Here is a 24,980-nt window from a genome sequence, read left to right on the forward strand (position 1 = left end):
TTCCTTTCCCTTCTCTTTTTAGGGTTTTTTTTTTTTTTTAATACGTAATTCCTTCCCTGGGTGGAGAACTGCCCAGTCTGCTCAGTCTCACTTACATGAGGACTAATCCAAACAGACTCAAACTTTGAAAGACAAATGAGAATGTGTGTGCAGTTTTGTTTATGTTGCGATTGTCTGCGATTAACCCACCCGCCTCTACTTGACTCCCTCACGTGCTGACGCACGACAGAGCCCCAATTTATGTGTTGTTCTCTGTTGCAGCTCCTCGAAGAGGCCTACAACCTGGTTCGGCATCAAGTTTCAGAAGGATTAAGTGCATTGAAGGAGGAATGCAGGGCTCTGACGAAAGACCTGGAAGGCACCATCCGTTCAGACATGGATCAGATTGTGAACTCAAAGAACTTTTTAATTGGAAAGATCAAAGGTCAGTGGAGATAATCCACGCTCCTACAAACTAAATAAGCTGTGTATCTAAGGCTCCATCACATAGTGAGAATTCCTAGTTTCAGAGGAGAGTTAAACGAGGGACTTGGAAGGAGATGATAACACTTGAAATAGGAGCGTGCTGGTGGTGCTCTTAAGGGCCTCCGCCTGGAAACTTCAACGACACAGGGTGGAGGAAGCGTTGCTGCTTGCCTTGTAGTGGTGCCTGTGTATCCTGATCCTGCACCTCTCCCGATGTAGCACTTCTCATACCAAATTATAATGGCTCTGCTCCTGCCCTCTCCCTGCTGTAAGCTCTCCAAGAGCAGGGCCATGCTGCTCTGGTTCACTCAGGTATCCCTAGTGCCTAGTACCATGCCTGGTATATGCAGACTCACAGTGAATATCTGAATCAGTGAATAATGGGTTTTCCTTTAACAAGAAAAAAACTTTTGGCTTAGAGTCAATAAATCTGGATCCTACAGATCTTCCTCCACTTACGATGGGGTTACATGCCAATAAACCCATCTTAAGTTGAAAATGCATTTAATACATCTAACCTACCAAATACCATAGCTTAGCCTAGTTACCTTAAACACGCTCAGAACACTTATATTAGCCTACAGTTGGGAAAAATCATCTAACACAAAGTCTCTTTTATAATAAAGTGTTGAATAGCTCATTTAATTTATTGAATACTGTACCAAAGATGAAAAACAGAAGGTTGTCTGGGTACGGAATGGTTGTCAGTGTATCGGTTGTTTACCCTCGTGTTGCGGTGGCTGATGGGGAACTGCAGCTGCTGGCACTGCCCAGCATCACGAGAGAGAATCTTACTGCTTATCACTAGCCCCAGAAAAGGTCAAAATTCAAAATTTGAGGTACAGTTTCTGCTGAACGCCTATTGCTTTCACACCGCTGTAAACTTGAAAAATCGTAAGTCAAACCATCCTAAGTAGGGAACCGTCTATAGTCCCAGCTCTAATGTTAGCTGGTCACGTGTGCTCAGGGAGGTCACTCGACTTCTGTGTGCCTCAGTGTCCTCCTCTGAAATCACAAGGGCCCATGAGATTGGGGTCAGCAAACTGTGGCCCTTGGGCCAAAGCTGGCCTGCCACCTATTTCTGTAAATAGCATTTTATTGGAAGACAGCTGTGCCCACTCATTTATGTACTGGCTGAGGCTGCTTTCATGCTACAAAGGCACTGTTGAGTCGTTGGAACTGAGACCTTAGGGGCGGCAAAGCTGAAAATGTTCAGTATCTGGCCCTTGAAAGAAAGAAGTTTGCGTGTTTTCACACAAGAGAACTTAGATGACCTCTGAGGAATCCGACAGGATAAAATTCTATGGCTCTGCATTCCTGCATCCCCAAAAGCACACCACACTGAACATCATTTCAGAGGGAAAGCATGCCAGCTCATCTGTGATTGTTTATCAGCAATTTTCTTATATAGTCAGTTTTCAAATTATTCACTCGCTCATTCATTCAAAAAATAGTCACTAAGTGCTTTCTGAGCAAGGCGATGGAGCTTTAGCAGTGAACAGGGAAGACCCAGTTCCTGTGCTCAAGAGACTTAGAACCTAATGGGATTTTCTGCTAGGTGGATTATCCTCTGCACTTCAGGCCCTGTTCATACTGCAGCCCAGCTCGCTCCAGGCTCTTCTAACAGGTCCTCCTGAGAGGAGGTTGGAGGAGGCATAACTAGAGCAAAGGAGTGTGTGTCTGAATCTGTTGTTTATCTGTTCAGGTGATGCCTTCTAAAGCCAGATATAAATTAACTTCAGAGTGTTTTCTGTTTCCTATTATCCAGATCTCTTATTCCTTTATTAGCTCAACAGATCTAGAGTTGACTATATATTGAAATGCTTTATACAGCTTAAAACTGCCAACACCCAGCTCTTGTCCCCGGATACATTCTGTTTGTCTGGAGCTGAGCTGAGCCTAACAGTGGCCATTCTCATGGCCTGAATTAAACCGGTCTCTCTTTCTCTCTTGCCTAAATCTCTGTGGCTCCAGTATATTTCACATAAAATGGAAAAATATACTGCCCTGGACTAGTTTTTGTTTCCTAAAGGAAGCCTTGAAAGGAAATTGTGATCAGGTCTTTTTAAAACAGAATGTCAGAAACACACTGTAACCAGGCCTCTGGTTCTCTCCCTTTAAAACAAGAAAGTACACATCAGGCTGCATTGATAAAGGACTTTGGATTTCAAGAAAATAACTTTGGGAGTATTAAAGTAGCAGTCTCTCCATTTCTTCCCATATGACTCTTGAGAGTGAAGCAACTGACTTAAGTTCTGCCCCACAAATACTGACTCATTTAATAAGCATTTATTCTGCTCCTGCTGAGGTCTATGAAGAGTCAAAGAATAAGACATGATTTTACAAGTAGAAGAGGATAAAAAGCATGTCACAGATACTGAAACAGAAGGAAAAATATTACAAATGCCATAAAAGAGGCAAGAACAGAGAGCACAGTGGTTCCTAAGCAGGAACCATTTCGACTTCAAAAAACCATGTGGGCTCCTCACAATGAGAGTACTGTTTTAGTGTCAGTTGATGGTAATGCTAACAGGTATAGTAAGAGCTAACAGTCACTGAGTACTTCCAGAGGGTCACATAGGGTTCTGAGCACTTTGAACACAGTGAACTCATTTAATCCTCACCATAACCCTCAGAGTAATTACGCTTATGCTCCCCATTTTACAGATGAGAAAACTGAGGTAGAGATTAAGTAATTTGCCTGAGATTCCAAAGGTAGAGTGTGACAGTCAGGACAAACCCAACCCCAGCCCCAGCATTTTCTCTCTTAATCACTCTGCTCAACTGAATTAATGTATGGCTCTTGAATTAATGTGTCACAACACATGAATCATTACAGCAGCATCTCTGCATCCTTGAAAAATAGAGCATACCTGTGTGGGATGTAACATTTATTCGATCATTAAGGAAACACCAGCAGACCATAGTTCAGGAAGCTGTGTGGTGGTTCCAGGCATTAGGCTGTCCTGAGTAGGTGAAATTTAAACTGGGCCTTGAAGAGGTGAGTAGAATATTTACAAGCAGAGGTGGAGGAAGGAAGGCACAGGTGAAAGGAACACTGAATAAAGGCACAGAGAGGGAGCTGGAGCACATGGTGGTACATAGGCAAGGGGGGATCCAGCAGAGAGGAGCATGGCCTTCCACGACCCCTCCCTGTGTCTCTCTCTGCCCCCATGCAGCAGCGGACATCAGCCAGCTGCTAAATCTTTTATGTATATTACCCGTGTTCATGATTATTCTGAAATTTCAATTAGACACTTTTCAAATAGTTCTTCTCTCAGAGTTAATTTATAAATAATTCATTTATCTTCCTGGCTAACAATTTTGCATTTTGGTATCAAGTAAGTTATTTTTAGGAGTCATAGTTTGTTTCATATTTGAATCATACAATAGAAAGGGGTTTTTCCCTGGTAATTGCATGACCTGGTTAATATTTTATATCTCAAATATTTGTGAGTTACTCATAGTATCAATAGTATTGGTCATCTCAGATTCTCAGAGTAAAATGCAGTCTGATCCTTTGTAACTGTGTGAGATATTTTTGCAAATTGAAATAAGAACGTGGCCATTTGTCTCACCATAAGCAAGTTATTTGCCAATAAAAATAAAGAAATATATTTTAATTATAATTCTGGATCTGAAAATTAGAGTGTGACCTTGGTTGAATCAGCTAACATCTCCAGGCCCCCTTTTTCACATCTGTAAAATGAGGGCCTGGACACTGAGATGAGTTTGTACTTCTTTGATCCCGTACGAGGTTAGGTGACTTAAAGAGTTCCACAAAGCTAGACTTCCATCCACAGAGTGAGCTCAAGCCTCCTCCAACTCAAACTTCCTTTACTGCATTGCTGCTTCCAAACCTGGTTAATCATGAGAATCACCTTAGCACTTAAAAAGAAATGCAGGGGCTTCCCTGGTGGCGCAGTGGTTGAGAGTCCGCCTGCCGATGCAGGGGATACGGGTTCGTGCCCCGGTCTGGGAAGATCCCACATGCCGCGGAGCGGCTGGGCCCGTGAGCCATGGCCGCTGGGCCTGTGCGTCCGGAGCCTGTGCTCCGCAATGGGGGAGGCCACAACAGTGAGAGGCCCGCGTACAGCAAAAAAAAAAAAAAAAAAAAAAAAAAAAGAAATGCAGATTTCCATGTCGTATCCAGACTTAATGAATCGGGACCTTTACTACGCTCCTCTTTTTGACCCACCTCCTAGAGAAATGGAAATAAAAACAAACATAAACAAATGGGACCTAACGACACTTAAAAGCTTTTGCACAGCAAAGGAAACTATAAACAAGACCAAAAGACAACCCTCAGAATGGGAGAAAATATTTGCAAATGAAGCAACTGACAAAGGATTAATCTCCAAAATATACAAGCAGCTCATGCAGCTCAATATCACAAAAATAAACAACCCAATCCAAAAATAGGCAGAAGACCTAAATAGACATTTCTCCAAAGAAGATATACAGATTGCCAACAAATACATGAAAGAATGCTCAACATCATTAATCATTAGAGAAATGCAAATCAAAACTACAATGAGATATCATCTCACATCAGTCAGAATGGCCATCATCAAAAAATCTAGAAACAATAAATGCTGGAGAGGGTGTGGAGAAAAGGGAACCCTCTTGCACTGTTGGTGGGAATGTAAATTGACACAGCCACTATGGAGGACAGTATGGAGGTTCCTTTAAAAACTTAAAATAGAACTACCATACGACCCAGCAATCCCACTACTGGGCATATACCCAGAGAAAACCATAATTCAAAAAGAGACATGTACCAAAATATTCACTGCAGCTCTATTTACAACAGCCAGGACATGGAAGCAACCTAAGTGTCCATCATCGGATGAATGGATAAAGAAGATGTGGCACATATATACAATGGAATATTACTCAGCCATAAAAAGAAACGAAATTGAGTTATTTGTAGTGAGGTGGATGGACCTGGAGTCTGTCATACAGAGTGAAGTAAGTCAGAAAGAGAAAAACAAATACCGTATGCTAACACATATATATGGATTCTAAGAAAAAAAAAAAAAAGGTCATGAAGAACCTAGGGGTAAGACGGGAATAAAGACACAGACCTACTAGAGAATGGACTTGAGGATATGGGGAGGGGGAAGGGTAAGCTGTGACAAAGTGAGAGAGTGGCATGGACATATATACACTACCAAAGGTAAGGTAGATAGCTAGTGGGAAGCAGCCGCATAGCACAGGGAGATCAGCTCGGTGCTTTGTGACCACCTAGAGGGGTGGGATACGGAGGGTGGGAGGGAGGGAGACGCAAGAGGGAAGAGATATGGGAACATATGTATATGTATAACTGATTCACTTTGTTGTAAAGCAGAAACTAACACACCATTGTAAAGCAATTATACTCCAGTAAAGATGTTGAAAAATTAAATAAATAAGTCAATCAAACGACAGTATTTCCTCTGGGAAGTAAGAGTATGGTTACATTTTTTTTTAATCCCTCTTTATGATTTTCTGTACTCTTTATGTTTCTGTCACTAAGCATGTCATCCTTGATTATCAGAAAAAATAGCGTGTGTTTTAAAATTGGGGGTGGGGATGGGAGGCAGGGTGGCAAACCAGTTGGAATTTGTTTCCATTTGCCCCACAAAAAGATGGTACTTGAGTTTTTAAAAAGGCCCTGGAGAAGCAGGGAGGGAAATTGAATTATATCGACTGGTTAACTCTTAGAAAAACGAATTAAAACTTAATAAATTGTGTTTTTAGAAGACAAACGATGAATTTATAATGATGATGATTGATAGGAAATAGATGGGTCATTGGCATTTTCTTTTTTTTGTAATAGGCATTATATAGTCATAGGGACCAAGCAGAAAAATGCATGTCATCCCAGGGGAGAGGTAATCTTGGGGAGGGGAGAGATTCTCCTCATTCCAATTCTCAAAGAGAGATTCTCTTTGATGGTTTTCCATTCTGGTGACTGCTGGCACAGGACTCACTGTGTTGGTCTGTCTTGCCCAGTTGAGCTTGCCTTGGCTGTTAAATGGCTCTGTGGGGCACTGTCCAGCCTGGCCCCACTCCAGTGCCTCTGAATCCAATTTTGCCATCACTCACAGTTTTCTGGCTATTTCCTACCTCAGCGATGGTGGTTCAGCCAGCAGACAGAAGTTGTGCAGAGAGTGTGCAGCCATTCCTGGCATCCATTCTGGAGGAGCTCATGGGACCGGTGAGCTCAGGATTCAGTGAAGTACGCTCACTCTTTGAAAAAGAAGTGGATGAACTTAACCAGAACTTTCAGACCACCAAAGACAGTGCCCAGCTAAAGGAGGTAGGATATGAAGCCAGGGAGTGGAGTGTGAATTGTCTGCCTGGGACTGCCTTTTTGTGGGTCTTTATCTGCATTCATTCATTCTTTCCTCCCTCCCTCCCTCTCTCCCTCCCTCCCTCCCTCCCTCTCTCCCTTCCTTCTTTCCTTCCTTCCATTCAGCTGCCCTTCCATCTATTCATCTAGCCTTTCTGCGATTCATTCAAACACATTATTCATTCATCCATTCATCCATCCATCTACCTGCTTTCCTTTATTAATGGTTTTCAAGTCGCAAAAATAATAACATGCTTGTATAAGGTAAACAATATACAAAAATACTTACATAAAGGCAAAATTAAAAACCATCACCCATACCCACCTAATTTTAGTCTGCCCCCAACTCCTAAGCCCTCTCCACTTCCAACTCCCAGAAATAACTAATATAAATAGCTTAGTATGTGTTTTCACCTGCTTCTCCCTTGTTCATACAAATATATACACGTATATCCTCATTTATATAAATTCTGTTTGTTGGTTTGTTTGCTTCCAAAAGTATGGACTCATGATAAAAACCAATGTTTCTCAAAGTATGGTCCTTGGACCATCATCATCATCATCATATGGCTGCTAAAATGTAAATTCTCAGGCCCCACTGATGATTTACCAGATCAGAAACTCTGGGGTAGGGCCCAGCAGTCTGTTTTAACAAGACCTCCAGAGGACTTGATGTATCCTAAAATTTGAGAATCACTGACAGACATAACTGGGCAGCTTTGTTTTACACTTGCCGTATCACGATAGACATCCCTACAAGTCAGTGGATAAAACCAGACACCTGTTTCTTTCCCTTTCTTTTTTTTTTAATGCATACACACACAAAATTGTATATAAACAAGATCATTTGTAAATATTGAGGTTTCTTATTGTAGCCTTTTTTTGAACTTAACTTTACTCTCCCTCCTCCCCCCATATCCCCTCCCTCCACTCAAGAAACTAGTGTTAACAACTTAGCATATGTTGTTCTGTGCTTTTCTCCATGCTCATATAGCCTATAAAACACACACATTTTGTAGGCTATGTTTTTTTAGGTAGTTTGCTCTTAGAAAAATGGGATTATATTATATATACTGCTCTGCTTTTCAGTTTCTCATTCAAAAATACCTCGTGAAACAATTTTTAAGTTAACTGTTCTAGCTCTAAATCATTTTTTGTAATAACCTCATAGTATTTCATGTATGAATACACCATGATTTATTCAATCATCCAAATGTTGCTAGCACCATGAGCAAAGCTGCAATAAATAATCTTGTTATATATATTCATTTACTTTGATGCTTTTATTTCTATGGGATAGATGTCTAGGACAGGATTGCTAGGTTGAAAGGTAGGAATATTTCTCATGTTAACTGATGTTTCCATTTGCTTCCCAAAAAAAGAATTAAAATTTTACAATTCTACCAATTGTACATGGCAGAGGACTTTCTCCTTTATATTCCCGTCAGCATTAGGGAAGCACTTGTTTAACTTCTGCCAATCTTACAGGAGCAAAGTGGTAACCGATCGATTTTTCCTCTCCTGTCTGTTTAATTGATATTTAAAAAAATAGACACATTACAAATTATATGTCAAGGGGCAAGTTTGACAGCATGCTTTTGGTCATTAATTCTACTTCAGTGAGGTTCTCCAGAACTCACTTCTTAAAGGGAGTAATATTTTCCTTTTACAAGCACAATGAAAGTGGGCCCTTGTTAAATTCTTTTTTTTTCTTATAAATAACCAAGTTTCTGTATCTTTTTAAATTAATTAATTAATTAATATTTATTTTGGGCTATGTTGGGTGTTCGTTGCTGCACGCAGGCTTTCTCTAGCGTGGTGAGCGGGGGCTACTCTTGGTTGCAGAGGATGGGCTCTAGGCACACGGGCTTCAGTAGTTGTGGCATGCAAGCTCAGTAGTTGTGGCTCATGGGCTCTAGCACGCAGGCTTAGTAGTCGTGGCGTGTCCCCTGCATTGGCAGGCGGATTTTTAACCACTGAGCCACCAGGGAAGTCCCCTTGTTAAATTCTTGTTTAGAGAAATCTAGAACTCCAGATTTATCTCTTCTGTGACCTGAAACTCAGACAGCACATCCTGTATTATTCACAATCACCCTGTTACTGTGTTACTCCCCAGTTCTCCCTAGGCCTCCATTTTCAGCACCTTTCTTTCTGTCTTCTTTTTCTCCACCCACCCTCCTGTTTATTCTAGATCTCCAATATTCAATTTTAAAATTACTTTTAAATAAGCTTTGAAAATAAGATGCATTCTGTTGGCAAAAACACTCATAGTGTAAGACTGTGTTGATAATACTTGAGGTCCTTAGTGGATGAGGTCAGTTGCTCTCCTCTTGCTGGAAGTCGTATGGCCTCATCAATCAAGTTATCACTTGTACAAACTAGAGGAGGGGGGACCTCAGGTTTTAAAACTGGCTACCTCTTCTAGGCTAGGCCTCTTCCTATCTCACCCGCCTCCCCATCCACTAGCAGAGGGAAGCCCTTGGGCACTGACAGAGCCTCAGAGAACTGTGGGGACTCTGGCTTTACTCTTAGAGTCCAGGGGGCATCCTGAGGTCCCTGGGATTTTCTGAGAGGGATGTCGCTCATTAAAGAAGCCTTTGGAGGCTTGTGAGCCAACAGCAGTTCTATGTGCCAAAGAGCCTTCCTGAACTCTTGAGCTCTGGAAGTGGGTACTTGGAGTCCATCAAGAGCTTGACAAGACTGAGCCCCACTGAATGCAGCCCTGGGAGCTTCCGTCGTCTAGTTGTTTCTTCTACCAATCTCTATCCTAGCAACAGAGCTGCCCTAAGAACCCATCCAAGAACGGAAGTAAGACAATGAAGATGTCACAGATATAGTGATCTGAGAAGTGATTCAGTCTAATAACGTGTGACTGTTTAGAATTTATGTAATATGTAATAGTCATGTAATATAGTTCCTAAGTCTGAAGGTGTGTAATTTTTCCCTTCACCAAAATGCAGCATCTAGACCGGCTTATGAATCTTCCATTGGATTCCGTGAAGATGGAACCTTGTTATAGTAAAGTCAACCTGCTTCAGGAGCACCTGCAGGATCTCAAGAGCCGCTTCAGATTCCCCCACATTGACCTGGTGGTCCAGAGGACGCAGAACTACATGCAAGAGGTAGGGGCGGTGAGGTCGTCCATGTGGATGAGGATGGGGGAGCAGAGAAACAAGTGCGGCAAATGAGACAGGTGTACTAGTGTAGCTCAGGGAAATGAGGCCCTTTCTTTAGTCACCATGTTGAGTGAGGACATATTTTGTGCTGTTCCAGCTGGCTCATCTTTCTTCCATGTTGATGAGCATCATAAAGAAGAGATATCTCAGGGAAATAAAGTAGCATTAATTGATAATTACTTGATTTGTCAAATCAGTGCTATTAATGTTGGCTGCAGATTAGAATCATCTGGGAGCTTTTAAGAAATACTGATGTCTAGGCCACACCCCCAGTGATTTTGATATTATCTTTTTGGTAATTAAAAAAAAATTTCTTCCACTCCCATCCCTACTGCTTTTAATATGCAACCAGGATGGAGAACCAGTGGCTTGAATCAATTCCCTAACCTAGTTAAAAGTAAATCAATCAATCAGTCAATCACAGCTTTAAATTTGGATTTCTTGGGTCTCCTTGACAGGTTCCTTTTTTTCCCACAAGAAACTTTTTCTCCAGGGCAGGAGTGAACAGCCCAAACTCGTTCCATATTCTAATGCTTTCTAAATGAAGGAAGGGTGTGATCATTGAAGCCGTTAAGAGCACAATTCTACTTCACAAATGTTCGAAGGGAGCTTCCTGTGGCTTGGACACTGTGCCAGATTCCACTTTGGGGAGCTGATAGTGAGACAGATTCTTAGATAAATTCGCTACAGCGTTGAAAGTGCCGAGAGAAAGGTATTGTGTTGGATGCTTTTGGATCACAGGCTTGGGGAAGAAAGGAGATTTTTCTTCTTAAAAGTTATAGGCAGGATTAAGTGGCACACTTTATTATCTAACCTCTAAGTTGTGAGGGATTAAAGACAGACAAGGAACAAAATAGGTCAACGGTTTGACTGAAGTCCCTTTGATAGTACTGGACCCTGGTGAAACAGGTACAGGCACAAGTGCAGAGAATAAGAAATCTGAACTACTTCCGTTCCCTAACCCATGAGCATGTCAGCCACGGTCTCCACTGAGCTCTGACCCTGCCTCCCTTCCCAGCCTGGCAGAGAAAGGAAGAGAAGTAGGGTGGGAGGCTGGAAAATGGAGCGAGAGATGTGCTGGCATGGTTTACATCCATCTGAAAGTGGAGGTGCAGAACTAAAGGGCCACCTCATTTCATTAAGCCCTGACCACAGGCACCAGAGAACACAGGAGGGGGATGACCACAGGAAATGATGATATCCTCAACCCCACGGTCTTGGGTTTCCCAGTTAAGGGTGGAAGGAGAAGAGATGAGAAGAAAAGATACATACATGTGTACATACATGCATAGGTATGTGTGTGTGTGTGTGTGTGTGTGTGCGCTTCCCAGCCTCTTACTGGTGCCACTGTGGCCATGGGCCTATGCATCTCACAATCCATGTAGTGGGATGAGGACCTGTTGCCCTGGGTCACCCACAGGGTAGTGACCATCTTTGGTGGTCATCGTCTCCTTCTCTCCAAGTTGATTTAGACTTGGAGAGGGTAGTGATCCCAGCCTGTAACTGCGGTCTGTTTCTGTGTTGCTTTTGGTTTCTAGCTAATGGAGAATGCGGTATTCACTTTTGAGCAGTTGCTTTCCCCACATCTCCAAGGAGAGGCCTCCAAAACCACAGTCGCCATCGAGAAGGTTAAGCTCCGAGTCTTAAAGGTAAAATTGTTCTCTCATTTGTAGGAAGCACGAAGCAAGAATGTGACCCATTTGTTTTGTTAAGTGGAAAATACCAAGTTCTCTGTTTCACTTGCCTCCCCTTTTACAAATCGTTCCCCTTCTCTTTCCTGCCTGAGACACCCGTGACTATCACCTAGCAGCAGTTCCCCCACGACTTTCATGCCTATTCTGCCATCTAGTGGCTACTTTAGGCACCACAGGTCCTCAGCATCATTGTCACTTGCTCAGCCAGAAGTGACGTGTCCAGGCTTACTTGCATAGCAATTGGACTTGATATTTATTGGCTATCCACTATAAGCAAAGGATTGTGATAGGTATTGCATGGAATATAAAAATAAGCAAGGCACACCCTCTTTCTTCGAGGAGTTTACAGTATAGTAAAACCTATTTAAATTAACCATCATGATACCTGCTTTATGAAATTGTTTTTTGGGGTTTTTTTTTTTTTGTGGTACGTGGGCCTCTCACTGTTGTGGCCTCTCCCGTTGCGGAGCACAGGCTCCGGATGCACAGGCCCTGGATGCACAGGCCCAGCGGCCATGGCTCCGGACACACAGGCTCAGCGGCATGTGGGATCTTCCCGGACCGGGGCACGAACCCGTGTCCCCTGCATCGGCAGGCGGACTCTCAACCACTGCACCACCAGGGAAGCCCATGAAATTGTTTTAAATGTGCTTCATGCATAAGTGTATATTAAAATGGCTGTAATAATAGGAGCTTACCTATATAGGTCATATCTTTAAGCTTTTTTAAAAACAACCTGGACTTCCCGGGTGGTACAGTGGTTAAGAATCCGCCTGCCAACGCAGGGGACACAGGTTCGATCCCTGGCCCAGGAAGATCCCACATGCTGTGGAGCAAGTAAACCCCTGCACCACAACTACTGAGCCTGTGCTCTAGAGCCCACGAGCCATAACTACTGAGCCCACGTGCCACAACTGCTGAAGCCTGTGCGCCTAGAGCCCGTGCTCTGCAGCAAGAGAAGTCACCGCAATGAGAAGCCCACGCACCACAACGAAGAGTGGCCCCTTTTGCCGCAACTAGAGAAAGCCCTCGCGCAACAACAAAGACCCAACGCAGCCAAGATAAATTTTTTTAAAAACCTGTTTCATTTGATCCTCACAAGAACTTGTGAGATCATTGGAATATGTCTCCACTGTAGAGATGAGGAAACTGACTTCCTAAGATATCACATGACTTACATAAGCTCAACAGGCTAGTCCGTGGTGAGCTTAGAGCTAAAACTATCCCTAAGCCTAGTCCACTAATTTTTTATTACCTACTTCCCCTAAGCAGGGCTTTGGAACAGAAGATCGAAGTCTCACAGAGCCTAGGAGATGGTCCCTGAATTTCAGACCTGAACTTAATGCCTCACAGGCAGTAGGAAACTCTGGCAACCAAATCATTGAGATTAAAAGCAGTATTTGTCACGGTAACACACAAAATATTGAACCTGCCATTGAGAAAGAAAAGATAGTCCCAATGTCAATGCCACCTGCCACATCAACACAATTTTTACCTCTCAGGACAGTCCATCTCTTCCCTGGACACTTTTTTTTTTTTTTTTTTTTTTCTGCGGTACGCGGGCCTCTCACTGTTGTGGCCTCTCCGGTTGCGGAGCACAGGCTCCGGACGCGCAGGCTCAGCGGCCATGGCTCACGGGCCTAGTTGCTCCATGGCATGTGGGATCTTCCCAGACCAGGGCTCGAACCCGTGTCCCCTGCATTGGCAGGCAGACTCTCAACCACTGCGCCACCAGGGAAGCCCCCTGGACACTTTGAACTACAAGAACATACTTCCTAATGCTAAGCCAAAGTTCTCACCACTGGCAATTCTAGTTCTACCCTCTTGGTTCATGTCCTTCTTCCACATGGTAGCCTTTGGTTGTTTGAATAGAGCTATGATTTTGCCCCAAGTTATTATCTCCAGTATAAATCTCTTTAACCATTCTTTATTTGGCCTGACCATTCTGCTCACATGCCTGTGACTATGCTCCAGTTTGTCTGTGCCTTCCCCACTTTAAAGCAACACCTAAAACCAAACCCTGGCCTCTAGGTTTGGATGTTCCATGTAGAACAGAGTGAATCATCATCTTTCCAGTTCCAGATACTGCACTTCTTTGGTTAACATGCCATGGTGCTAATGTAGCTGTGAGCCAGATGCTCTCTTTCCTTGTGGAAATCGTTACAACCTACCAATCCCGCTTTCAGGATGTAGAGTGAAGGAAGGAGATGATCATGACTCCCATGGACCAACTCAGGATGGGGTGATGAAATAGTAACTCATCCCCCAGTTCTGTCTTCAACTTTCTAACACAGAAGTCCCTCTTTTTTTTTTATCTTACTTCAGTTTCCACATGTGTAAGAGGGGAGGGTAAGATGGGTCATTATCAGTCATAACCTTTACTTAGAGTGTGAGAAAATTGCACAGAAAGTTCTCTGAAACCTTGGAACACCACAAGGGTCCTCAGAAATTAGTGGGGGAAAGGGAGACGAAGTGAGTAGCTGAGTTTTTTGTTTAAGCAAAAGTGAACAGATTGTAATGTTGCTATTTAGCCTATGTTTCTATCTCTGTATTGACAGCAATATGATTATGACAGCAGCACCATCCGGAAGAAGATATTTCAAGAGGCGCTGGTTCAAATCACACTTCCCACCGTGCAGAAGGCACTGGCGTCCGTGTGCAAACCGGTAAGGGGATGGGTTACTCCAGAGCCTGCTGTTGTTGCCTATGAAGTTCAAGCGAATTTTTTTTGGTCATGATGTGCTTACAAACAGTATTTGACCAGGGAGGGGTCAAACTTTTCCAATAAATAGTCAGATAGTAAATATTTTAGTCTTCACGGCCATACTGTTTCTGTTACAATCACTCAGTTCTGCTGTTGTAGCACTGAAGCAGCCATAGGTTATACATACACAAATGGGCAGTCTGTGTTCCTATAATACTTTATTTACAAAAACAAGCAGCTGGCTGGATTTGCTGACCCTTGGACAAGACAAAATCTCAACGGGTAATCATCAGAGTTTGAGCCAAGTGAAGAGTTGCCATAGAATGCCTGAGGATACCAGGGGTTCCTCATTATGGTGTGACTCATAGGTCCAACGTGTCCTCTGAAACTTGACCTCTACATCCATGAAGAGACCTTAAGTAACACGATTACAGAAGGCTATTTGTTCTGTTAAATCCAGTAATGTATGCTTACTGAAATCAATGAAACTGAAACCATTTAAAGCTGCCACGAACACTAGGCAACCAGTGACAGCCATGATTGTGAAGATGTGACTTAGTCTATAGAGCAGGGTCGTGCATGAGCCAACTGTGGAGACTGGGTCAAGACCTGGGTTCAAGTCCCAGCTCCTCTGTGTATGAGCTCTGGGGCCTCGGGCAAGTCACTTTTCCTCTCTCTTGGCCTAGATTTCATCAAGAAAATTGAGATTATAATACTTTGCAGTATCCTTCTTAAGACTGAGAAGGCTAGGGTGATACAGTGAACATTTGATAAGTGCTTGCCATGTGCTTGGCACTTTGTATGGGTTGTCTCCATGATACCCATGACAACCCTATGAGGAGGTGCTATTTATGTCTTCATTGCACAAATGAGGAAGCCTGAGGGGCTAAGTAATGGGCCCAAAGTCACAGAGCTGGGAACCACCAGAGTCTGAACCCAGATCCCATTGATAACATGGTATGTACATGGTATTTACAACTGCCTTTACTACTGCTACATGATCTGTGAGCTGGGTACATTTGCAAGGCCGGCTCCCTCTTGGCACAAATGATAAAGAGCTTTTTAGAATTTAAAAAGGGCTTTTTGGCAACTTAGAGAGTCTCCAAGCATTGGAACATTACAATCCTTTGCAGGAGTTATTTTACTGCGGAAATTTCTTTGGTCATTTTTATATTCTGTAAATGCTGTTTTTCTTCAGAAAACCGTGGGCATTTCTAGTACCTGGCACTTATTTCTGAGGGTATATTTCTTTCATAGAAAAGGATTTGATCAAATCAGGGCAGTAAAGAATCTGTCTATATGATTGTCTCTTGCCTGATGTGGATAGAAAAGTCCAGCCATCCAAAGGATGACTCAGTCCACCTTGGACATGTCTGCATGCAGATGTTCTGCTTATTTTTCTTTTCCAATTCCAAAGGCAGTTCGGGGTCCTTGGAGCCACGTCCTTCCATGAGGGGAGAAGAGTAAGGAAAGTCCCCCTTCCAGTCTGCTCCCCTTTTTCCAGGAATCCACAGAGTTGTACCCAATCTGTAAGAGGCTCTTGTGATTTTTAATCAAAAGAGACTGGTTTCAAGAGAAAGGTCCAGCGTTTTCAGTAATGAAGGATATTGTATCAGGGTCAAGAAATTTTAAAACATCTGGATTTACAGAATAAATAAATTAGGGGAGCATCTGCTTCAGAGAAGGATTCTCTATTTTACTCAAGTGTGTTTCCCTTGGTCCTTTAAGTCACAGCTTCCAAGATCTGCGGTACTCAACCCAAGCTGTACCTTAGAATTGCCTGGGGAGATTTTTTTTTTTAATTCTGATTCTCCCAGACCCACCCTCAGGGATTCCAATTTAATGGATCCAGGGAATTAACTATATGTCACAGGTTGATCAATTCAGTATAGAAGGCCTGTTTTGTAAAGTTGTACGCATCACAATAAGTTCCCCTAGAAATGATTCCTCTCTGCAGAATTATTTAGCTGGTTGAAAGTTTAAAGGTCTACTGTTTATTTACTCAGCAAACATATATAAAATATGTATCAAATACGATCCAGGCGCTGTGCCAGGACAGTGTCCCTGCTGTCCTGGGGTTCACAGCCTAGAGGCAGGAGACAGGTACACAGTGGACTTTGTGATGAGCACAGCAGAAGCCTTGTGGGGAAGAGTGATAGCAGAATTCAGAGGAGGGTGCCCAACTCTGCCTATGGGGGCAGAGAGGACTTCCCAGAGTCGTGTTTTCACCCAGTCCTGAGGGATGAATAACAGGGGACTAAGGAGCGGAAGACCACATGGGGAGATGAAAGGTGTTGCAGACATGAGCCTGTGCCCCTCATTTTGCAGAGGTAGAGGGAGGCGCAGAGCGGTGACCTGGCTTGCCTAGTGGCCCACAGCTAGTCCAGGGCAGTGTCCAGTTCCTGGGCAATGCTCTTCCCATGTGGCACTTTTCTGTGTGTCTGTTCTGTCTCACAGACCCTCTTGAGGTCATGGAAGCTCATGTCTCTTCAGTCCTGTGGCTTTCCCTAGGGTGGGTATAAAGGGGTCCCATTATTACCCACTGTGATCTGGTCTGGGGCTACAGACCCCCAAGTCCTAGCACTGAGAGTTGTCTGAATATGGTGGCTTCTGATCACCTGCTGTAAATCTTCTCCCTCCAGGCAAAAGGCATTGAATCCCACTGCTAAGTCCCTGGCTCTCTAAGAACCAGGTGTCAGGAGCCCTCCTCCAGCACCATCAGGTATAAGGATTACTGAGTTAATCACTAGGATATAATTTAGTTCATTTTGATCCACGACTTGACCTCATACCAATAACAGGCAAGCCAGGTGGAGACTCTTGGAAAGCAGGAAGTGTTAAAGGATTTCGCATGATGCCTGGATTGCCTTAGATAGAATCAGTGAGTTCCAGGGCCAGTTGGAGGGAAAGAGGAGAACATTTCTGAAGAGTCCTTGACTAGAGATTCTCCACACCTGAAAAGGGGTCCCATCCTAAGAGAGTTAAACATACCTCTACTCTAGGCCCCAGCAATCTCACTTCTAGGTGAGACACTCAAGATAAATAAGTCCTAAATCCACAAAATCATGCATAAGAATATTCATAGCAGTTATGTACATAGCAGTCAATATCCATCAATAGGAGTATAGATAAACAATTTTAGTTTACCCATGAGTGCCATTTATCAATAAAAAGGAATGAGCTACTGCTACATGTGGAAACATGGATGAATCTCAAAAAACAAACACAAAAAAAGAATATAGGATTCCATTTATGTAATTTTAAAGAACAAGAAAAACTAATCTATTGTGATAGACACAAGATCAGTGATTATCTCTTGGGGTGGGAGGAGTGTAGACTAGAAAAGGGTATGAGGGTGATGGAAGTGTTTTCTGTCTTGATCTGGGTTATGGTTACATGAGTATATTTATACATTTAAAATCATTGAGCTGTACTTTTAAAATACGTGCATTTTACTGGGTATAACTTATACCTTAGTAAATTACTTTTGACATTTAAAAAAAAAAAGCAGAAGCAGAAGAGGGAGGAAATGTTTTGGTTATGATAAAAAAAAGGAGGGCCCCAGACCCACTGACAAGGCCTTGAGATGATCACAATCTCTGGTGTCTGCCCCTCGAAGGGCATAGAGCATGTCCCCAGTACAGGGAATGGTGCCTGCGGAAAGGGAAGGGGAATGACCAATGCATCACACTCCAAGGGGGGGATCACAAGTCACAGCCGTCCTTTCCATAGCTCCTCTGAGAACTGGCATCTCATGCTTTGTCCCCTTTGTCTTCTTATCTCTTCCTCTACAGGAGCTTCAGAAATATGAGCAGTTCATCTTTGCAGATCACACCCATATGATCCATGTTGAAAATGTCTATGAGGAGATTTTACATCAGATCCTCCTTGATGAAACTCTGAAAGGTAAGGAAGCTTTCCCTGGTGCTGGAGAAAGCTCTAGATAGAGGGGAGTACCCCTGAGTGGACCCTGGGAGGCCAGCTAGGTTTTATCAACAGGAATGAAAGGGGAAGAGGAAATTGACATGAGGAGCTGGGGAGACAGAGAACAGGGACAGAAGGGACGTCCCCTGAGCAGTCATGATTTGTCTCATACTCCACTGGCCCGTTAGATATTATTTCTCTTTCAATCCAGAGGAGGACTCTGTGAGATGAGATTTTTAAGCTTCATTTTTCAGATGAGAAAACTAAGGCTTGGAGAGATTAAACCCAGGGTGTCTCATGAACAGCTATCTTCCTCCAGCTGTTGCAGACAGAACAGAGGAAAGAGGGCTCTCTTCTTAGCCACAGGCTCACAACCCCTCCCGAGCCTGGAGGGGGTGATTCAGTCGCAGGGCTTCCCAGCTGCTCTGCTCTCAGCACACTCCCCACCTCCGCTCAGCTGGACAGAAAGACACTGGGCGACGACTCCGTCCTCTGTGAGTCTTGTTAAGACTCTAGCACCCAGTGTCCCATGGAATCAGTCCTTGTTTGGGATAGGAGTGTAGATAGGAAAACTTGGATAGAAATAGGCTGGAGAGGGCCATCGCTAAAACTATAGGCCTGAGACGTATATCTGGTCTCCACAAAGAGCATCACCAAAACCCCTCCACAAAGAAAGCTGGCCAAGCACAAGCCCCAGGTCCAAGTAGCTCCTCCAGTGAGACAAGGAGTATAAAGGCGTCAGCACAGTATCTGCACAAAGGAAGGGCTCAGTCAAGGCCACTGCTAGTCCACCTTTGGGCAAATTAGAGAAAGGCTCCCTTCCTCCAGACGCCTGACTGCTCTCTGTCAAAAAATTGTCACGATATACTGATTTGGTTCGAGCAGGACATGTTACTGCTGCCTGCTGGAAAATTACTACGCTGAATACCCACATCTATGCTGTCTCTGATGTGAATGGCACCCCCTTGGGTGTGAGATCACTGGGCACTGTACAACCTGCACAGCCAGAGGTGGAGGCTGATAGTCATAAATGTCAGCTGCTGGTTGTTATTGTTGATTTGACTCCTCTCAAGGCCTCTAGGGCTGAGTTAGAGGTACATAGGCCTTCAGTTTGGACACTGCAGATCAACAGAGCTCTGTCTGCATGCTCAGTACTGAGGACCCATTACACTTTCAGGACTGGACTTTGAGTAAAAGCAGAGAAAGTTAAGGCCTGTTCTGCCCTAAAGGAGTTCAGTCAAAGTAGGCAAACCAGAGCCACACATACTAGCAGCTAATGAAATATGATAGGGACCTCCATGGGTGATACAGATCATGCTGTTATAGATTTGAGCTCCTCGAAAGCCAAGGCCATATTTTATTCATCTTTGGATTCTCAGAGTCTGTCCCATAGTTGATGTCCAGTCAATGTGTGCTGTCTGAAGAAGTAAATGAGTGAAGGAATGAAGGAATGAACATTACAGAGGTTCAGGGTTTGGCACGAGTTTGTAGGCTCTGGTCATCGGGGAAGACTACCTGGAAGAGGGTGGATGTAAGCTGGAACTTGAAATTGAGAATTTTTGATGGCCAGAAAAGCTGAGAGGGGAGTTTGGCTTCTGGATAAAAATCAGAAAATCCGGGTTGGCCAGGGCAGAGTATTAACATTATGTTTTGTTTTCTGGTATCCCTCAGTGATAAAGGAAGCTGCTATCCTGAAGAAACACAATTTATTTGAAGACAACATGGCCTTGCCCAGTGAAAGCGTGTCCAGCTTAACTGATCTAAAAACTCCTGCAGGGTCAAACCAGGCCAGCCCTGCTAGGAGAGCCTCAGCCATTCTGCCAGAAGTTCCAGATAGTGAGATCCTGAGTAACGAGGTATTCCAGGAGTCGGGGGAAAAGAAACAGCCAGGGGTCCCTAGTCCATTGGCCAAAGGAGAAAGCCTTTGTTTCCCTGTGCCCAGCCCGACCCCAGATGGGGACAGGCAGGTCATCATTTCAAGCACAGATGACCCTGTTGTGAATCCTGTGGCTGCAGAAGACACAGCAGGAGCCCTGGGCAAACACTCCTCAGAGCTGGAGTTTGGAGAGACTCATGAGGGCCAAGAGCCCACCCAGGAAAAGCCAGAGCCCACCTCCGCCTTGGGCTCCTTGAAAGAGCTCAGAAATTTGTTGACGGTGACCACTGAAGTACCAGCGGAATCTGCCACGCCTGAGATCGAAAAAGATACAAGTAAGGAGACGCTTGTTCCCCAAGAAATTGAAAAAGAAGAGGAAACGACCCAGATCTACACAGAGACCAATCAAGCAGCTGCTTCTAGTCAGGTCAACAGCGAAGAAAGTGAGGTCAGTGAGAGGGAGGCCCATCCTCCCTCTCCCGAGGCTGAGGCTGGTGGGGTAGAGTTGGGGGCATCTCCAGAGGCTCAGCCAGCCTGGGGGGTGCTCAGCGAGGGCGCCAGGGGCCCAGGCCCCTTAGAGGAGCCAGCGGAGGCCGGGGAGCCCACGGAGAGGGAGCTCACGGCGGGGTCTTCCGGACTGGATGCCCTTGAAGGAGGAGGGCCCAGGTGCGCTGTGGAGGCTGAGGCTGTGCCCCAAGAAGTTTGCAAGTTAAGTTCTGACCCCGTCAGCCCCAGTGAGAGCCAGGTTTCTCTGGAAGAAGAGTCGGTGGGAGGGAGTCGCAGCACAGCCCAGGCTACCGCTAGCGTGGAGGCAAAGGAGAGTAAGGCCGCCCGCGTTCACGAGTGTCAGTGGGTGGTTGAGAGTGACGCAGACACCTATAGCCTAGATTCACAGAGAGAAGATCCCCCAGCGCAGCCCTCGGAGGAGTGAAACGGACAATTTGCCAAAAGTCTTTCTTTGAACAAACTCAGCCAAAAGGATACAGCTCAAGGATACACTTAGGGGTTGCCTGCAGTTTGTTACCAGAACAAAAAGAAAAAAAAATTATCAAGTACTTCCTTAATTTGTGTAATGAAGGTAGAGGGAATGCGCGTAGAGCATGAGCGCTGAGGCAAACCTTTGTGCAGTGGAACTGTTCTGCCATGAATTACTGCTTTAGCATTTTGACAGGAATTACAAAGGTAACGGAGTGTGTGGGGTGAGAGGCAGCTGAGGGTGTCCCGGGAGGGAGGGTGCTGCGGAGAAGACAGTCGGAGCGTTCTGCACATTCTCTTCTAATGCACTTCAAGGCTTCTGAAGTTTTTGTAAGAATGCAAAGGCATGCAGTAAATGCAGCTTTGCCGTCTGCTTACTATACCAGCCTCACGGTCTCTTAAGGACTCAGCATTAGTCCACATTCAGGCTGCAAGAAAGGGGGCTGGTGAACGTCAGTCCCCCCTGCTGTGTGCAGCCCCACAGAGCCTGAGAGATCATGCCCGAGACATCTCAGGGGAAGCTGAGCAGAAACGGAGGAAGGTTGTGGTCTGTGCAGCTGTCTGGGCCTCTTCCCAATTGTGCTATCAATTTCTTACTAATTAATCTTGTTAATTCTTATAAATTAATCACTTTCTGGAGAAAATCAGATGAGACGAGGAAATTTCCTGGGCATGTTTAAGCCTGAAAACATTCCAAATTAGCCTTAGACTGTGCAGAGAAAGAGCTTAGCTGAATTATCGAACATAAAGCCTACCAATTAAACAGACATCATTTGAACAGCTATTCTAGGCCACATGCTGTGTTAGGCACAGTCACAACAACAACAAAAAAAGAAAGAAAGAAAAAAATGAAAAGATAAGGTGCTTGTCTAGTATAAATTAAAAGGCCCAAAGGAATTTAATCTAAAAGGAAAAATATGACAACTTTCTGTCTTTCCATTGAAACAGTCCTGGTTTCTTCTCAGGAGGGAATGAAGTGAATAAAATGAATTAAAAAAGAAGAAAAGAGGGAAAGAAAAGGGAATGAGAAAGGAAGAAGGAGAGAGAGAGAAAAAAAAAACAAGCTATAGATCATTAAATTCCAAAGATGTTACCAGAAATGGAAATTATTTGTTCAGTTGTTCGGCAAGTTGAATCTTGTTATGTCCCAGGTGCTGGGATACTGTGTTGGAAATGCCTGCTCCTTTCTCCCAGAACTTACACTTCAATGGAAATAGACGGAAATACGTCTTCTAAATGGATCTTGACCTTTTCCTGTTAATGTTAAAGGTGGAATGGACTTACTTGTAAAAGATTTAAAAGATGTGTCCTCTTGTCCTTCAGAAAAATACCAGATCATTTCCTGAAAGCTTTAGTCCCAGTTCCACATCTTGAAGTTTCCTTCCACAAATTTTAATATTAGATCCCAAGCTCTTGTCCTAAGAGCTTGTTCTGATCATCAGCAGCAAGTAGTTTATATCAGTTTTTTAAAGAATGTGTCCCATAGTTTGACCATTTAACCAGGAATTAAAATGTCTCCCTCTCCACCTCTCCATGAAGAATTGCTTGGATTTCTAGGTAATAAGGGATGAAAAATAATCAGTGACAGTATACTCTCATATTGAATTGTTTCAACTTCTTTTGCAGTGTTTAGATCCTCACGTTTGTGAAGGATCTCATCGTAGGTAAGGAAGGTGGAGGTCACTCCTCCCCTGGTCCCCGCGGTGCCCGTGCTCACTCATGTCCTTGCGTTTGGCTCAGAATATTACAATTATGTTTACTTCCTGTCTCTCCAGGGGCTCCTTCCTTCAAGGACAGACACTAGGGTTTAGTCATCCTGTGTACTTCCTGCACACACAGCCTTGAATAATGGCTCCCTGCCTTCTCAAGTCCCTTGAATATCCCTAGTGCCTAACAAGGAACTGCTTGTGTCCCGCTGCTCAGGAAATGTGAGAACTGATCACCCACCACACCGCTGTGCCGGGGCTATTTGGGGCTTGCTGTCAGGCAAGGAGATGTTTTTACTTGGGCTTTCTGCCCTTGGGGAGTCTTCTCTTAAATCAAGTCCAAAGTCCAAGGGGCAGGTGGCCAGATGGTCCAATGTGCTGCCCGGTAAGGCCAGGAGCCAAAGGAGCAGTACCCAGCCTCTCCAAGGAGTGCCCTTCTCTCCGGGAGAATTGTGACAAGCAAGCGAGGAGGTCAGGGCCCAGGCTGAGCCCACACCGGAGCTTCCCAGCTTCCTCCCTTTGCTCACTTCGGGGCTTTTGGCGCACCTTGGAAAGCTAAGAGGTTTTTCCAACCCTAAATGAGAGTACCTGTCACTTCATTGGATGGATGAACATCAGTCAGTGCCCTCCCTTTACCCATCCGTAGACCAGAGGCGACCAGACACCAAGTGGAAGGATGTAGCTGAGAACACAAGGAATTTTTCTGTACATATTTCACAAAAGACGAGTCCACTAGATTAAGTCCGATGATTGTTCCATTTGAAGATGGAACAGGAAATTAAAGTGCATTAAAATTTCCTTATTTGTTTTAACATGTTGAGTGGAATAGCTTCATAGTACCATGAGTTTGTCTTGCTTTTAATACAGACTTATCTGTATTGCTTCAGTGGTTTCCAGGTTGGAGCAAGGTTATTGTGATTTAAATGGGCAGCGCGAAAAGCCTCTGCAGGCTGCTCTGGGGATCTCTCTTATGGGCAAATCATTTGAAATGCATGAAACCTCAAGACATGGTCTTCAGCAAAAATTCCATGACTTTAGTTATGTTACTATTGACTTTTCACAAAGAAAGAATATTTTCCTTGAAAAATAATTAGCTTGTCATTTTTTTCCTTTGCAGCTTAAAGACAGTAGTGCCTTGCATTATGCAGAGTAAACTCTTTTCCAAAAAAAAAACGTATTTTAGAGACCACAAGGACAAGGTTCCAGTTTGTCCAAAAGCTTTATAAAGAGGCTGAGTGTGAAGAACTACAGGTCTTCAGGTTCGATCTTCTACATTTTATTACAGAGATTCTCAAGTCTGGTTTTGTAACCCTCAGATTGGAGCCAGTGATTTCAAAGGGTTCCACAATTCTCTCAGACAAGTGATTTTATTTCTTTATAAAAAGCGATAAGTGATATATGCTACATAGCAATTTTAATTTGGGGAAGAGAAGGACATCACTGACTAAAACAATAATACGATTTCACTAGGTAAAAAAGTTGGCTACATGTGCCTTCTTACTTTACCATAAACAAATGGGTTTTACGATTTGCCTTCTGAAGTCTGCAACCTCAGCAAAGAAATCTACACTGTGGATTGATTTTTCTGGTCACTATAGAAAGTATATAAACTTAAAACACTTTGTAACAACATATTTACCCTGCCAAGTGCCTATATTGCAATAAAATGTTTGTCCTTGAAGAAGTGTCCAATGTCATATTTATTTGGAATGGGGCTAGTTTCATCTTTGAAGCATATGTCATACTTGAGCTGGGAGGAGGAGTCCTCAGAGACAGAAAGGTGAGTCACTGTTGCTGTATCATGGAACTTTTTACTTTTCTGTCATCAGGAAAGAAGCCACAGGGAAGTCACTTAATGTCAGTTGTAATTATGCTTTTAAAATGCATATGCTAATTTCTCTAGGAGTTGGATTACGTCTATAATACAGCCATGGGCAGTTATTCTTGATGTAATTGAAATGCTGTTCAAACAAATTTGTTTTCAATGGGCAACACTGAGCAAAATATTTATTCTTTCTATAATTATAATTAAAACAATATTTACTCACCAATACCCACAGTTGCTCATTCATCCATAAATTCATTCATCCAAAAAACAATGATTGTGTATGCAGGCACTCTAG

At 43.7% G+C, this 24,980-nt stretch overlaps 1 protein-coding gene across 1 annotated transcript in view; it reads left to right on the forward strand.

Moving 5' to 3' along the window:
- Positions 1–24,541, forward strand: part of NIBAN1 (niban apoptosis regulator 1) — a 161,253-nt gene extending 136,712 nt beyond the window's left edge. The window contains exons 8-14 of the mRNA XM_060091144.1: positions 262–424; positions 6,582–6,769; positions 9,763–9,924; positions 11,517–11,627; positions 14,231–14,338; positions 18,171–18,282; positions 19,972–24,541. Coding sequence (XP_059947127.1) covers positions 262–424; positions 6,582–6,769; positions 9,763–9,924; positions 11,517–11,627; positions 14,231–14,338; positions 18,171–18,282; positions 19,972–21,107 — 1,980 coding nt within the window. The 3' untranslated portion in view covers positions 21,108–24,541. The remainder of the gene's footprint in view (positions 1–261; positions 425–6,581; positions 6,770–9,762; positions 9,925–11,516; positions 11,628–14,230; positions 14,339–18,170; positions 18,283–19,971) is intronic.
- Positions 24,542–24,980: the final 439 nt, after the last annotated feature.

This window comes from Mesoplodon densirostris, chromosome 2 (assembly GCF_025265405.1).
Source record: "Mesoplodon densirostris isolate mMesDen1 chromosome 2, mMesDen1 primary haplotype, whole genome shotgun sequence".
In the NCBI taxonomy this organism is placed as follows: domain Eukaryota; kingdom Metazoa; phylum Chordata; class Mammalia; order Artiodactyla; family Ziphiidae; genus Mesoplodon; species Mesoplodon densirostris.